At 41.6% G+C, this 15,258-nt stretch overlaps 1 protein-coding gene across 1 annotated transcript in view; it reads right to left on the minus strand.

The window, feature by feature from the left end:
• The window catches only part of thsd7aa (thrombospondin, type I, domain containing 7Aa), a 120,949-nt gene that overhangs the window by 64,405 nt on the left and 41,286 nt on the right, over positions 1 to 15,258 (minus strand). The window contains exon 2 of the mRNA XM_047605762.1: positions 252 to 1,479. Within this exon, the coding sequence (XP_047461718.1) occupies positions 252 to 1,479 (1,228 nt within the window). The remainder of the gene's footprint in view (positions 1 to 251; positions 1,480 to 15,258) is intronic.

The raw sequence follows: 15,258 nt of genomic DNA on the forward strand, positions 1-15,258 counted from the left end.
AGCTGGATATATAGACACAGAGACCCCGGGACAAAAAATGTTCGATTTTTGCAACAATGAATCACAGGCTGAATAATGAATAATTAAACTGAATGCAAATGAAATGTTGATTGCAAATGCATTTGATACGTATGTCATATCAATGGAAAAAACGAGAACAAAGATCTTCCTTTGTTTGAGACTGAATGGTCAAAAACATCTAAACAGTTCAGTATTTCAATGGCTGAAGAAATTATTTTTGTCAGTCTTACCTGAGAGCCTCAATATCCCCACTTTTATGAACACAGGTCACTTCTCTGGTTTGGTAACCAACTTGCAGGTCCCAGAACTTCCCACCAGGACGGTTCTGTCGGTTCCTGTTCCTCTTCTTTTTGATGAGTTCTCTGGTCTCGGGATCCTTTGCCTTGCCCCTCTCCCTTAATCTCTCTCTCATTTTCTCTCTCATTTTTTCTCTTTTCTCCTTGTTTTTAGCCTTTTTCTGTCGTTTGGGCCGATCTGCCTGTCGGGATGGCCTGTCCGGTCTCTTGTTCGCCCTGCCCAGTTTCCTGTTGGATATAGGTGGTTTGTCACCATCTCTGGACAGTTTATCACCATCTTTGGGACGCTTTTCTCTGTCTTTGTGCTGCTTATCGTCCTCTTTGGTCTGTTTGTCACTTCGTTTGGATGTTTTTTTGCTTTCTCTGGACTGTTTGTCACCCTCCCTTGACTGTTTTTCATCCTCTCTGGGCTGTTTGTCACCCTCTCTTGACTGTTTTTCACCCTCTCTGGACTGTTTGTCAGTCTCCGTAGATAATCTATCACTTTCCCTGGATCGCCTTTCGCTCTCTCTGGGTGGTTTGTCAGCTTGTCTGGTTTGCCTTGGCAGTGGGACGGAGCAGGGGCCCCAGGGTCCCACTCTGAGGCTGTAAAGGCTTTCCTCACCCTCACAGGGCCCTGGCTGGCATGTCTGAAATTCGGTCATATTCGGGCAGGCTAACCCACCGAACAGTGGTGGAGCCAGAACAAAGCGGATCCGGTTCTGTAAGCCCATCCCACAGGTCTTAGAGCAGGCAGTCCATGGACTGAATTCAGACACCACACAGTCCCGAGGACACGGGATAAGACAGGCCTGTTCTAAGCGTGGTTTAGGCTCAAAGTATTCACAGATTGCGTCTTCTGCCGGCTCGCCGTCTGCTTTCTGAACGCAGCCAACCTCACGGGTCTGGATGCCCTCCTCTCCCCGTGTGCACACGGCAGGCCGCTGCACCCCCGCACTGCGCATCGACACCGGGACACACTGGTTCCAGGCACCCAGCTGCCAGTCGTACAGATCTTTGTGCCAGTCACACACTCTGAAGCAGCTCTGCTGGTTGTCTGGCCTTTCTGCTTGGTCACAGTTGGTGTGCAGGGTGGTCCAGCCTTCGGAATGGGCACACCATACCGCCCTGCTCTGGCTGCCACCAGGACCACACTCGCTTCCCATGCAGCGACCCCACGGTCCTAGAAGAAGAGCAACATAACAGAGATGTCAGGAAAAGGTCAAAGTGAGTGGTCACGCTTTTTGCACAGGAAATAACATAAGTGTAGATCCCCTTATTTTAAGATTTGCAGTTTACATAGATTATTTGAGAACACAAAGCTGAGCAGTAAAATAATTAGTCAGTCACTGTAAACAACTCTACAGTTGCTCAGACTGATTCCGCGTATCAGCTTTCAACATGTTGTGTGCTCAGAAGGAAGATATTTAGACATTAGAGGTTCATATTGCCATTTCAACCATAGTGCAGTGCGTAGTGAGAAGAGAGGACATTCCTCTAAGATTGTTGACTGACACAACAACATAGGTCTGAGTGCAATTCAAGGTACTGAGCATAGAGTGCAAGCTAAAGCTGACGATTCCAAACAGTGCAAACACAATGAACAGCGCAAACAATGCAGACAGTGCAGACAAACCATAGAATACAGACAGTACAAACCACTTGAGAGACAATGCACTTACAGAAAAAGACACTACACAGCAGCAGAGAGTAGCACAGACAAATAAGCAGAATAACAGAGTATGAATTGGTGATTGAAAACGTTTGACTGGTTAGCAGTATTGTGTATGTGAAGGATGTGAAGGATGTAAAGATGCGTGCAAAGTGCTGAGTGCAGGTTATGATTTGATTGCGATTGTTAGTGAGTGTGTGTACCGTATGTGTTCAGTCCAGTTTCAATACTCACTACTTCAGTTCACCACCAAGTGTGATTTGAATCGTAAAATTCTGCTCCGTCTCTTGACGTATCTTTCCAATTGTAGGGCTTAGTGAGTTTGACGTATGCTGCGGTGGAAATCCAACAATGCCTATGATGGTTGAGTTTGGTACTAGCTTAAATATAGTCATGTTCGGGAAATGTTTCGGTCTTGAGTTTCGAGATTTTTTCTTGTTCTCTCAGTCCTACGAGCAAGAATTAATTTCTCGCTTCTTGCAGAGCATGTAACATCCCTAAGAATGTAAATTTTCTAATTGCAAGCATTTCATAAATGTAGAACATTCAATTCCAGTACAGCTGATGGCTAAATTCCCATCAAAACAATACTTATTAAAATTATTTCTTTTCCTTAAGGGAGATGCAGGCCTGTGATTTGTGAGGTACTAAAGCTGCTTCTCCGTCCACTACACAACATCCACCCCTAGCATTATAAATAAATTTATATTCTCAAGTGCCTCTGAAGACGGCCCTGTGCCTTTCTACATCCAGTCTCTGAAATGTAAGTGCTTCCTTGCACAATAATAAACAAACACACACTTACTGGGAAATCACTCTCTTTCAATAGTCTGATTGCACTGTCACTGGATTTATGAGAATGCAATTATAGGTCCCAGCAAACATCTACTTCTAACACAAAAGCAACGTTAGGAGCGCAGCAGATACAGAGCCACAGCTGCTGAAGATTCAATCAATACGGCAGCCACATAAAAATTAGCGTATGTTGGAAATGGTGCAGTCATGAATATCATTAGCCTAGTATGGAGTTATAATACTGGGAACTGTTGTTCAGGCCCAGACTTGACAGAGGAACACTCACGCTCTAATGGCAATTATAGCAGCGAGATCATAGCTTACAAGAAAAAAATATTTAAAAAAAAAAAAAATACAAATGTGAAGTGTTATAATTGATTGAATTTGTGGGACCAGGAGTTGAAATCGATGGATGCAAAGGAAACAAAACGGCATAACGAAGAGCTCAGAAATGTAAAACAACACAATTAAACCTGCGGTTAATGTCCTCTGACAATGTAATTGCGAAACACATTCCGAAACCGTCCCTTAGATAATCCTGTGAAATAATTAAATGTCGGTGTAATGGTTTAGCCACAGAGACCATGTTCGGGTTGCCTGGCGTATGTTAAGAAAACCCTGACTGATTATCTTAATCACAGAGCAGAAGTGGGTCATTTTTTTCCCCCATCAGCAGCAACCAGGCCCTGTAGTGAGAACAACATGGGCTCTGGTGATCTCCTTCTGAGATTTGGCAGTGTTTGAAGTGAAAAAACGGCCAAACCCAGAAGAATATTTTTTTTTCAGTGATGTTCAAAATCTGAGCAAAAAAAATCTCTTTTGCACTATAAAATTAATCTGGCCAGCTAATTGTGGCAATTCTTATCACCTATCACCAAGAGAGAATATAGCCAAAAGGGATATGGAATCGATGGCAAATAAGGACAATAACTACAGATGCTTTAATGTACGCTACACTGACAATAAGAACTAAATCTCTGAATGGGGAACAGCTTATCAGGCATAACTGTGTTGTAATGCAACAAATCCGATTCAAGTAGCTCTCAGAAAAACATTATTTCCCCATAGTTCACAAACTTAAATGTAGATAAAAAGATGAATTTGTTAATATATCTAGCCTTACAAAAAAAAAAAATACGGTTTATTTTCAATGTATTACACAGAAATCTGACAAAATTCTCACAACTGCTATGCAAATTATTTGTCGGATAGTTCGATTCCCTGGGCAGACAGCGTGAAATTCCCAATTAGAGTAGCCATGAAAAAAAAAATCTCTTGGCTGTAACTGTCACAAGACAATACGGTAATTCATTGTGCTGAGTATAAAGTCAAAGGCCGCATTAAACTGTGCTTTATGGTTTCACTCAATAAAGCTGAGGCACAGCAATGAAAATGTCAGCCAGTGGAACCAGCAGCGTGAATTAGCCAACAGCTGCAGGCAGAGGGTCCCGATCAATACGGATCAATAGAGAAAGCAAGAAACTGCCCCAAACACAAGAGACAGCTGCAGTCACAGATGACATCTCTCACTTGCAGTGATTATTTCTCTCGGCTGGAAGAGGAAATGCGCCAGAAAGCATAGGATTTCTGAAGAACGCTGCTCATTTAATGTAGCAGCTAACACCAAATATACACTGTAGGTGATGAAACTCAGAGGTCAGAGATTAAAAGCTATGCTAAATTGATTTTGTAATTAACATTACATGTAGACAAAAGGCTAGATGCTGCAAGGCTAAGTACCCTAGCCATCTGGTCTTGGGGTTTTCATCCATATCCTGCTCTATAAAGGGGCCAGCATGTTTATAGTCATAGAGTATTAGTCCCCCGGCAGGCTGTATTGTTTCAGTTCCACGCAGGTGTTCACCATAATTTATGAACATGCACACTGAATGGCACAGTTGTCTCCAGGCTGATGGTAAGAATTGAAACTGAAAGGCTGGCCTACATGGTTTGTCACCCGCCTAGTGGGGAGGAGAGACCGTGCAAACAAGCCTGAAACTCCAGGAGACATGTCACACATCTAATCACGCCAAGCTTCCATTATTATACTACAAGTAAACATTCATAATGGCATTATTAGGTGTCTCTGTTCTGTAGTTAGTACAGTACTTCATATTTATATGTATATGTCTTACATAGTATCTGCAAGAGGGTACCTTGATACTAGCACGGCAACAAAAAGAAGTGGTCAATTATTCTAGCATTAAACTACAAGTTGGAAAGTCTTGACTTAGTTTATCTTATTTTCACCCCTCTACCTCCAAAGCAGACTTTATTGTCCTCTTTATAGTACATTCTACTTTGTACCTATCACTACTGCTACCTATGTTCTACTGTCTGGATATCCTGTGTATGGATATGTGTGCGGTATGCAGTTCTTTTGATTTGTATTGATCTGTCCACGCCACTGAAATACTTATCATTACAAATAATGTTTAAAATAATGTTCACCCGTTCAGTTCTGCAATCTTACATCCAAAAGAATAAAACAAACACCAGTGGGCCACATGAACTACTTAGCCAAAATGGGTAAAGAAGACCAGTAGGAAAAACATGTAAAACTTGCCAAATACATAAGACATAAAAAAAGTCTATGGTGCTAATATACACGTTAAAACACTGAGAACCTGTGAAAAATATCTGCCTCTGCCATTTCTATAATTGGCCTTCTGCACAGTCCGCTGCTCCTCAGCCTCCACGGTCCAGAGTGAGCATCTATCATCAGACTTTCTCCACGTTGCTACCCTCCACCCCATTAAAGTAATGCTCGCCTCTGCTGAGACCACTGATACCATAAATGTTACACATGGGCCTCTATCACATTCTCAGCACCTCTCATTTGTGTTGCAGATGCCACAGTTGGCCTGCCCCCCAGTCGTTGGGCTTTTTCTTTCTGGGGCATGTCTGCGGTGTACAATGATAACAAAGGGAGGTTGTTATCAATCACATCCATACTGTGATGTTACAAATGTATGGAGCTGAAGCTGTTGGCCAGGCCAACCATTTCCATGATGATTCATATAATTTTGGCAAATAATGTAACTTAAAGGTGCAATAGCCTGCAAATGCCTGCCCCACCCTGACTATATAAACCACAGTGTCAGAGATAGAGAAGTCGTCGAGTGGCCTAGGGAGTGAATGATGAGAGGGAGCAATGTCAAGGAGAACAAAGCAGTGAATCTGGAAAACAAGATGTTAACTTCACAGAGGCTGGATTCTAAATCAAAAATATAAATTCCCACTGTTCAGCACCACCCTATGGAAAGATGTTGCACTGTTGGATTTTACGCAAAAGCAGCTAAAGGGCACTCTTCATTCAGTAAACGATACCTAAATCCATATCATCATAAGAGCATAACCGCACTCCATATTTAAACAGGCTTACTATAAGTCATATAACATAAGAACTTAGTTTTAATATGACGCTGGAATTTACATGGTCGCAAACTGTTGTTGACTAGCACCTCTTTGCAAATAACAGTCAGTACATTTACATGCATGTGAGAGAAAAAAAAATGAATTATTGCTGTAATCCGACTCTAACTGGACAACTTAAGTGCACTTAAACACAATACTCTGACTTATATCGAAGTTCTCCTTATCTGACCAAGACAGATAATGCGATTGCAAAGCAATTTTCCTTTGCAAAGTTTAACTGGACACTGCGTGCGCGCATTCTTCATAACCACTGCACTGGTGTACGACCCTGGAACAAAAACATCCAAGAAAGAAGAAGGAGGTAAACAGAGCCGGTAGCCATCGTCAGGACCATGAAAAGACAAACTTTAAATAATCAGGGTGAAACTTCCTCCGTTTTCTGCTCACCCCAGACTCTGTATCCTCCCTCACTTTCACTTGAGGTAGCCTACCAAGAATAAATCCATTTTGCCCCTTGCATGTACTGTAGTTATCTAACCAGACATTTACTCTTTTACTTTTTTTTCAGGTTATTTTTTTCTCACACTGCACCTCCCCTTAAGTCCTCTGGAAAAAAAAACTGCTGGTATACACCATATAGACATTCATTATTACACAGGATAAGATGTTACAATCCCTTGTGCCAAGATCCCAGACAAAATACATTTTGGAGCCCAGTCCAACTGAAAACCAACTAGCTAGCTAGCTGGCAGCCAGCTACCAACTAGCAGGCAACAAGAAGACACCAGCTAACTAGCCTAGCCAACAGCAGTAGGCAGTATGCCACACATCATTGGGTTTTTAAGTGGGCACCTCCCTTCAAAGATGTTTCCTTAAGTTTGGCCCACCACACCACAAGAAGTGAGTTCCAGCAAGCGTGAGTTCTCTCTGTAGACTTCAACTAACATCACGTTAGCTAGCGGTTAGCATTAACATGTAACAAGAATCCCTCAAATAATGATTAACTTCATTAACATCATAATTTCAGTCATAATTTAGTCTAATCCATGACCTTATCCAGGCTGAAACTGACACCATCATCACAGCAACCCGCCTCCACCCTCACTGCTCAGCTGCTGGATCTGCTGGATCTCTGCATATTTCGCTCTCTTACGCTCATTAGCCTCCTCAACTCTGTCGTCCAAGTAAGCTCAATAAAACACACTACCTTCTCTGGTTCCGACCACAACAACAGGTCGGTCTGTAGTCGGTCTGTAACTATCTGCGCTGGGATAATTAGCTGGTCGTTGAAGTCGGCCCTCAGCTCCCAGTCTCCGCCTACCCTTAGCTCCCTTGCGTTCTGCCTTACCCTTTGCACCCTCCCATACAAACATAATATGCCTATTCTCCAATCTAACAACTAAGGGATTTACTTCTGCTTTCTTTTCTCAATTGCAGCTGCTAAGCATGTAGGCAATTTAATATGGCATAGCTTTCCCAAATTCAACTATGCTGAAATCTAGTCCCTGGTAGCTAAACCACCCACCTAGACCAGACCAGGCACCAGCACAGCACAGTACAAGGTGTTGATCTGGCCTCCAAATTCACTAGATTCCAAACGGATCAAGTATCGGTGGGATGCTTCCGTACATTCTTGATTACTGATCCTCAGTACACCCCCAGGAGGCCCTAGTCCATTCTCTGATGAGTCACAATTGTTTTGGATGCACAAGCGAGAGCTACATTATATTAGAAATGTGGTCATAACATTGCAATATATTACCAAAGCTATGTTCTGGTAGGCAGTCAGCTGGTAAGCCAACGTTCATAGACTGTATATGAAAGATGGACATGACTACAGTTATTTCATTCATTGGTTTGTATCCAGTCTCAAGTATTTAGTAAACCATTTTTTTGTTTGTTTGTTTGTTTGTTTAGTTAATGTTTTTTAAACCATATCTGGATGAGAGGTGGGAGCTGCAGAGTGGGTGCGGATAAGACTGAGAACCTAAGGACATCTTGACACAGATATGTCAATCAAGCCAGACACACCCTCAAACACACCAGTCTCAGAGGCCTGATATCTGCTAGAATTATTTTGAAAAAAACAAAAACAAAAAAAACACCAGCACTGTGATAAGCTGAAATCAGTTATGCTAACAACATCACGATGAGTTCCCAACTGGGTTAGAGGTAGATATGTTTTGTAGATTGCATCCAGCAACTATCAGTGCCAAAACACCTCCGCATTGGCTTTGTATTTCTAAATCCTTTAGAAATAGACTTAGATCCTGGACCTAGATCTAGACCTTTTGAGTTTGTATCAGGGATGCTGACTTTTGCACAATAGTATACTTAATTTTTCTCACCGTTTGTGTTGTATTTGAGATCTTTGATTCATTTTTAAAGAAAATGACCAAGCTATACTATGAGCAGAAATACAAAGGTTTACAGTTATTTTGTGCTCAATAGTAACAGGTAACCTACCACTCCATTAACCTTTAACCAACTGCATAGTTGGTCCAGAGGTGGCTGTGACTGACACACAAAGATTACAGTTTTGTTTTATTTGAGTTCCTCGCTCAGCAGATGGATATGAGCCAATAGAGTGAGAAAGGTTGATCTTTGAAGAAGGTAAATGATGTCCTGACAGCTGTAACACGCTTCTTTAATATCCACTATTCTGAGATAAGTCTACTTAATAGCTGTCAGACCACAAGGGAAGAGACAAAAGCTTTTTTCTTGTTGTTTCTCAACAGGCTTATCTTGCCCGCACAAGAAAATTGAAATCTGGGTGAAATGATTTCGCCCCTCCAATAATGGGATTGCTCTTTTTGGATGCACCCCACCCTTCCGCCCCTAGATCTCCCAGTCGGTTTCCCTCCCACTTTAGCCACGGTGCCAACAGAAGATTGGCATTGGCATTTAGAGGGATAATGAAAACCAGTGTGAGGTGTGCATCCCACCAGCGGCTTGTGGATTGAAAGGTGAGAGAAATGAGAATGGCAGCAGGCAGTCAATCTGTATTCATATGTTCAACACATGTCTATGATAAAGGGAAGGAAAAGGTCAGGGATTTACCGTTAACTACCGGAGGCTCTCGTGCTGAACCAATATTTCCATAACACAGTGAAATACAGAATTCCTATCCCCTGAATCCCCTGTAAGTACATAATAACGCCATATGAAAAGATAAAAAGACAGAAAATGTTTTATCCTTTCCTGTACTCTGCACTGGAAATTGGTTTCATTTACATATAGTGCTCAAATCATAGCACACCTCTATACACCTCTTGACCGACCAAGCAGTTTTTTCATTACTCATGTAAAGAGCATCATTCACTTATTGTCACGCAAAATCAGTGAAAATGTGTTTGACTTGAAAAGCTCATTGTTATAAATAAAGATCTATGACAGGTACTGAAGTTGAAATCCTGACTCAAAGGACACTTACATTCTTATTTTATTTCACCTATTATTTTATTATTCCTAATTACCATTGTATTTTTTTTCCTATGGTCAGTGTTTGATGATGATAAAGTCAAAAGTGAAAAGAATAAATATGCCTTTCTTTTCAACTATAATTTATACCAAAATCATCTATTCATTTGGCTGCTGTAATGATGCACCTTCATCCATTCGGATTAATGAAGTTCTTCTATGTCCGAATTTAAAGAGGTTGATAGAACCGGTTGAACTCCTAGTACTTGCCATTACTGCGTGAACCTGTCTGTGCAAACGACTGGGCAGATGTGTTACTGTGAATGTAAAGTGCTTTGTGTTTCAATAGGTAGAAAGGTTCTGTACAAACATAAATGGTAAATGGTCTCGCTTTTATATAGCGCTTTTCTACCTATTGGTACTCAAAGCGCTTTTACAGTCACAGACACATCTACCCATTCGCTCACACAAGCACACACGCATGCACACGCCCTCCGGTTCGTGGACGACCTGCTCAACCTACAGAGCCACAGACCATAAGACCATTTAACATAATGCTCACGCTATGGAACATGGGCCGTGTTACCCCATGTATGTGTACAAGACTGACTGGGATATTATACCCAGAAGGTAATCCTGCAGGGCAGCTGTCAGCACAGTTACTAAATTATGTAAAAAAAAAATTTGGCAAGGTGAGTTACTGTGGAAAAACAACAGTGTAGACATGAGTGAGAGTTGGGAAGAGCCGTCCAGGGAAGGGTGGAGCAAAAGCTGGTTTATTTTCAAAAACTTCAGAATGGAAAAAAAAAAAAAATGACATTGTGGTGGCTCCATTGCTCCTGCACACCATTATCATTTGACGCTAACAGCTGGGAACTACACTTAAATACCTGGTAAAAGCCTCAGGTTTAAAAAACAAAACTGTACATTAGTTAGAATTCTGACAGTACACCCAGACACAATGAGAAAAACATTAATGAAAGCTGATGTTGAATGTTTGAACTGCATTTACAGAAACTTCAAGCTAATCTTGATGGATGTAGATAGGTTACAAAGATTTCATTGAAAATGGCAGCAAGCTAAGAGGAAGCCTCTCAAACACGTGGGTTAAAACAATGCAGTCCGGTCCATTGACACAGAAACACACAGGGCATTAGGCCATCTCCATTTTCCATAAGATTTCAAATATAGACTTCAACCACCTCCCTAATGGTCTTAAATTGCCAGCCTGTGGTGCTTCATCTGTGTGATTACACACTTCTGTCTGGAAGCATTCACAACATTAGAATTGCCAGGCCTCACAGACTCAAGGGAGAGCAGTCTGTTATTGATATAAATGCAGACATAGTCACTAACTCACTTATCATCGCTCTCTCTCTCTGTAGACTTCGTTATTATTCATCATTCTCTCTGTCGCAGCTGTGCATTGAGAATAGTTTGGATTGTGAAGCTGTAGTTGTTGCGCTGTCATTTTGTCGATTGGATGGTAGCTTTTTTTTAACTTTGCTCATCACCCTGCGTGATGTCTGCAAACTCTGACAAAACAAGATAAGACTGTGTGTTCCTCCGCCGTGTTCTTACACGCAGTGTTGTACCGTGCAGAGATGAAGTGAAACTGTTATTTCAAGGTGATATTTCGAGATAAAAAATGATTCAGTCTTAACGAGACGTTCAGATTTGACCTTTCTTTTCTTTAGCACACAACCTCTCTCACAAGAGACCGCTGCTAAGATGTTAAGGTGGCATCAAATGAGAGAGCAGAAACTGACAGATACTATCGCTACTGTGCTGAGCAGCTGTCTTTTTTCTATGCTTCCAGATCAAATTGACAGTTTATAGTGTCAGCACACTATTAAACTAAACTTCAACTAGTGGTGCTGCAAAGAAATTCAACTCCAAGAGAAAGAAAGTCATGGTTTTGAGTTTTGAATGTTTTGTATAACCTTGCTTGTTTTTTTTGTGTGTTTCCTGCTTAATTTTGTAGTCAGTTTTCTCGTTGGATTTCAAATTTACTTCCTGTCTTTGTCTGTGCCCACCCCGGTGATTCCTCTCACCTGTCTCTTTTTGTGTAAGTGAAATTTCAGAGCCACTTCCTGTTGTATTATTTTAAGGTGTACATGGAATTAAACCTTACATTCTGCCCTTCACAGGAAGCCCCAGTGTGTCCACTTTGCACAGTCATAGGACATAATATAAGTGAGCGTCCATCATGGAGTTTCCAGACTGAATGGCAGCTGCGGCCTTTCCCTAATCCCAGAGTACTAGAGTAAAAACAGAAATGCACCTCACAGTTCAGTATTAGGTGTGACACATCTATAGAAAGATCTATATTTCATTTACGTCTCATATTTTGTTCTTGTAAGACCCTCTCAAATTTCCGTCTATTGCTCGGAAGGTCGCATCCCCCATGACAACGGAATCGACCATATTTACTGTTTGAATTCATGCGGTCTTCCCTGATTCCATGAAATTGCACCTACAAGTGTATATCAGTGCATACTGTAATAGTACGCTGCTATTGTACTGAAACTGACAGTGCAATTTAAACCGTATTGATTAAACTGCGTGTCACGAGCTGCGGTGTCAGGAGTCCCTTCACACAATAGCATAGCATTATTTCTTGGCTAAACCTACCAAGTTCACTGTAGCACTGCAGCAAACTGTAAGTTGTTTAAAATGTATCATTTATGACACAAGCATCTGTCTTTGCTTGTCAAAATGGTCTTCCACCCTGCACTCTGCCAGTTCATGATGCAATGCACAATTTTCTGCTCAACCAGGAGATATTGCACCAGTAGAACAGCGAAAGCTGTTCTGTGTGTCTGGAGACTATATCCTTGAGAGAGCACAAGCAAAAACAACATGTATTCACATTATTGTAGATGCGGGCTGTCCTGTGGGCCAAACAGAATATTCCCCAGCAGCTTCTCTGATCTTCATCACCTTCCTTATTTGTTCCAGGGCGAACTGCTCGCTGGTGTATTTCAGTCCTGTCTGAGTGCTTGGTGTTTTTGATCTGCGGACAGCATGATCAAAAGGAGAGCTGGTGGGGGAAATGACAAGACAAGAAGGGTCTGTGATGGTCCTGGGGTCACCGAAGACCACATGCTGCTTCCATGGATGCTGTAGCATGAAAACAGGTGCATCTTCTAGGCGATTACATGGCATCAGTCTTCCAAAACCAGCTGCTCAACATGACTGGAATGGTCAATTTCGTGAGACCCGGAACTCACATGGTGAGGGCTTTATGTCCACATGGAAATGTGCACTAAGCCGGACAATATGTGATGTTCTTGCAATGTTTTGTTTGTAACCCAAGAACATGGTGACAGGAAAACAAACAAACAAACAAAAAAACAGCCATGATTTGCCTGCTTTATTAGATGAAGGTATGCACGTGCATCCGAGACTCAAACAAAGCAGCGTTCATGCATTTTTCATAAGCCCTGTCAGAGTTGGGAAGCCAATCCTTTCAGGAAGGGACATTACACGGCTCATTTAGAGTGTCGTGCTGCTACATGGAAAACGGCTTCACTACAGCTTCTAACAGCTGTACAGTGCAAGCCACGCTGCTTGTTAAGTGCAGCACTTGGCTTGGGATATTGTACCAAAAACGGGGAATGAAACATGAACAGATTGGCCCTAAATTGTGTTTTGCATTTTATTTGTGAAATTCATCCTCACTGACACTTCCATACGGATCAGTCAGTTCTCAGTCTGCATTTTGTCCAAAGGGGCATTTGCACCAATATCTTCAGCATGTAGCCAGATCTACTGTGTTGATTCTGACTGTTTTTCAGCATTCGTTTCATTAGCAGGTTGACTTGAAGTTTCGAAACTAGCCTATGCAACGGAATATTTTAAATTACCCAATTGTCATATTTTGATCTACGACACCACGCACGACTCCACTGCTAAAAGTTTCTAATACACTTGTAGCTGCGGTGGTGGACGGAAGGAAATTCTAAATGGAGAGTTGGACATTGTAGCTTGATAGATTTGACCCACTTATCCAGCAGCAGCGGCGGTGGCGGTGAGACACAGTTCACAGAGGAAATGAAGGTACTTTACAACCCTCGGGGTACAATTGCTGCAGTTTGCGTAAAGGATCATGAGTCAAACAGCACAGGCATTATTCACACATTTATTTAATTCCACTGTGATTTACAGATACTGTTTCCCTGACTGCAAACAGATTTGCCAAAACCCCTCTTAATTCCAGGATGGATGCAGAGGCACTTTTTCCACCGCCACTAACCTTCGTTTCACATTTACTTGCCATAATTATATTGTATTTTTTTTTATACTTGTTTTTCGTCTGACTCACTTCGACCTTTAAAAATGTCAATGTAATAATAATAATAATGACAAAAAAGAGGAGGAATGTGAGAAGTGGGAGTAAGTAGGTTTCCAAACATGGAAAGATCTAAAGCAGTGTGACATTTGCTTTAAACCATATAGAGAATTAACCAGAGACACAGAAATAGATCATTTTATCCTATGCATGCACAGGTTAAATGTGCAAGAATGCACTGGAAACATACGTCATTTGATGAATGTCCACATCACGGCAATAGTTATAGGTATTTACTAATCAGAGGCGGTAGGACTGAGCCTGCAGAGGATCAGATGGCACCTGTGCTTTATAAAATCTTTAATGGCCTAGAAAAGTGTAATAATCTGAGCAACATCTGGCAGAGTGGTTCAGGATGTGAAATAAACAAGGACGAATGGTTGAAAATATTTCTACATGGTGAGAAATGTTGTATATGCTCGGTATAAGGTAATTCACAAGTTTTATTCCACCTCTTCTATGCTTCATAGAAATGACCTGCTGACTGCTGAGTTGTGTTCCAATGCTGGACAGAAAATGGGTTTAAAAAAAACCATTTTTTTACATGCGGTCTGTGAGAGCTTGGTAACCGTGCATTTTGGGCTAAAGTCGTAGAGCGTGTGAGGATGCGGGAAGGGATGACACCATCTAAATCACTGAGGCTATGTCCTGGGGGATCGGAGGGAACTGCCAAATATTTCAAAATATGACCTAGCTGTGATAAATATAGGGGTTGTCACTGCTGAGAGTGACCCTCAGCTTCCGGAAAAGCAAATGCCCTCCGGATTTTAACGACTGGATGGAATGTATCATCTGAACACATCTGTTGCTGGAGCCAGTGACGAAGTTGAAACCGTTAAGAGGTTGTGGGCATGTTATGTATATGCAGTATGTTGCATTGCAGTGATTTAGTTGTTGGCAGTGGCAAGGAGGCTGCTATGTTGTGTTTTGTGCAAATAAATATGAACACACTTCTGAAAAAATCAGCTGATTACGTTATAGGACTGGTTCAAGAGTCTAATGGCTCCGGTGAAGCTCAGGTCTCAATTCAGAACGCTGCAAATAAACACGTGCTTTATACTACACCGACTAATAAAAGCCGCACTAAAAGTCTAATGAGTCAATAAAAATGTTACCAGTAAAAATATCGATTCCTCTCTCTCACCGACATAGAGTGCACCTACTATCTGAGCCGAGCTGAAAACATTGTCGCACAAAATGATTATAGCTAATAGCGCAAGACTATTGTTACTGCAGCTTTAGACCACAGCAGTTGTGGTGCAATTTGATTATTAATTGTATTTCATGACAACGACAACCTCCATCATATTTAACTTTTTGTGCCCCACAGTTTGATGAGAAAG

This window comes from Mugil cephalus, chromosome 14 (assembly GCF_022458985.1).
Source record: "Mugil cephalus isolate CIBA_MC_2020 chromosome 14, CIBA_Mcephalus_1.1, whole genome shotgun sequence".
Classification (NCBI taxonomy): Eukaryota; Metazoa; Chordata; class Actinopteri; order Mugiliformes; family Mugilidae; genus Mugil; species Mugil cephalus.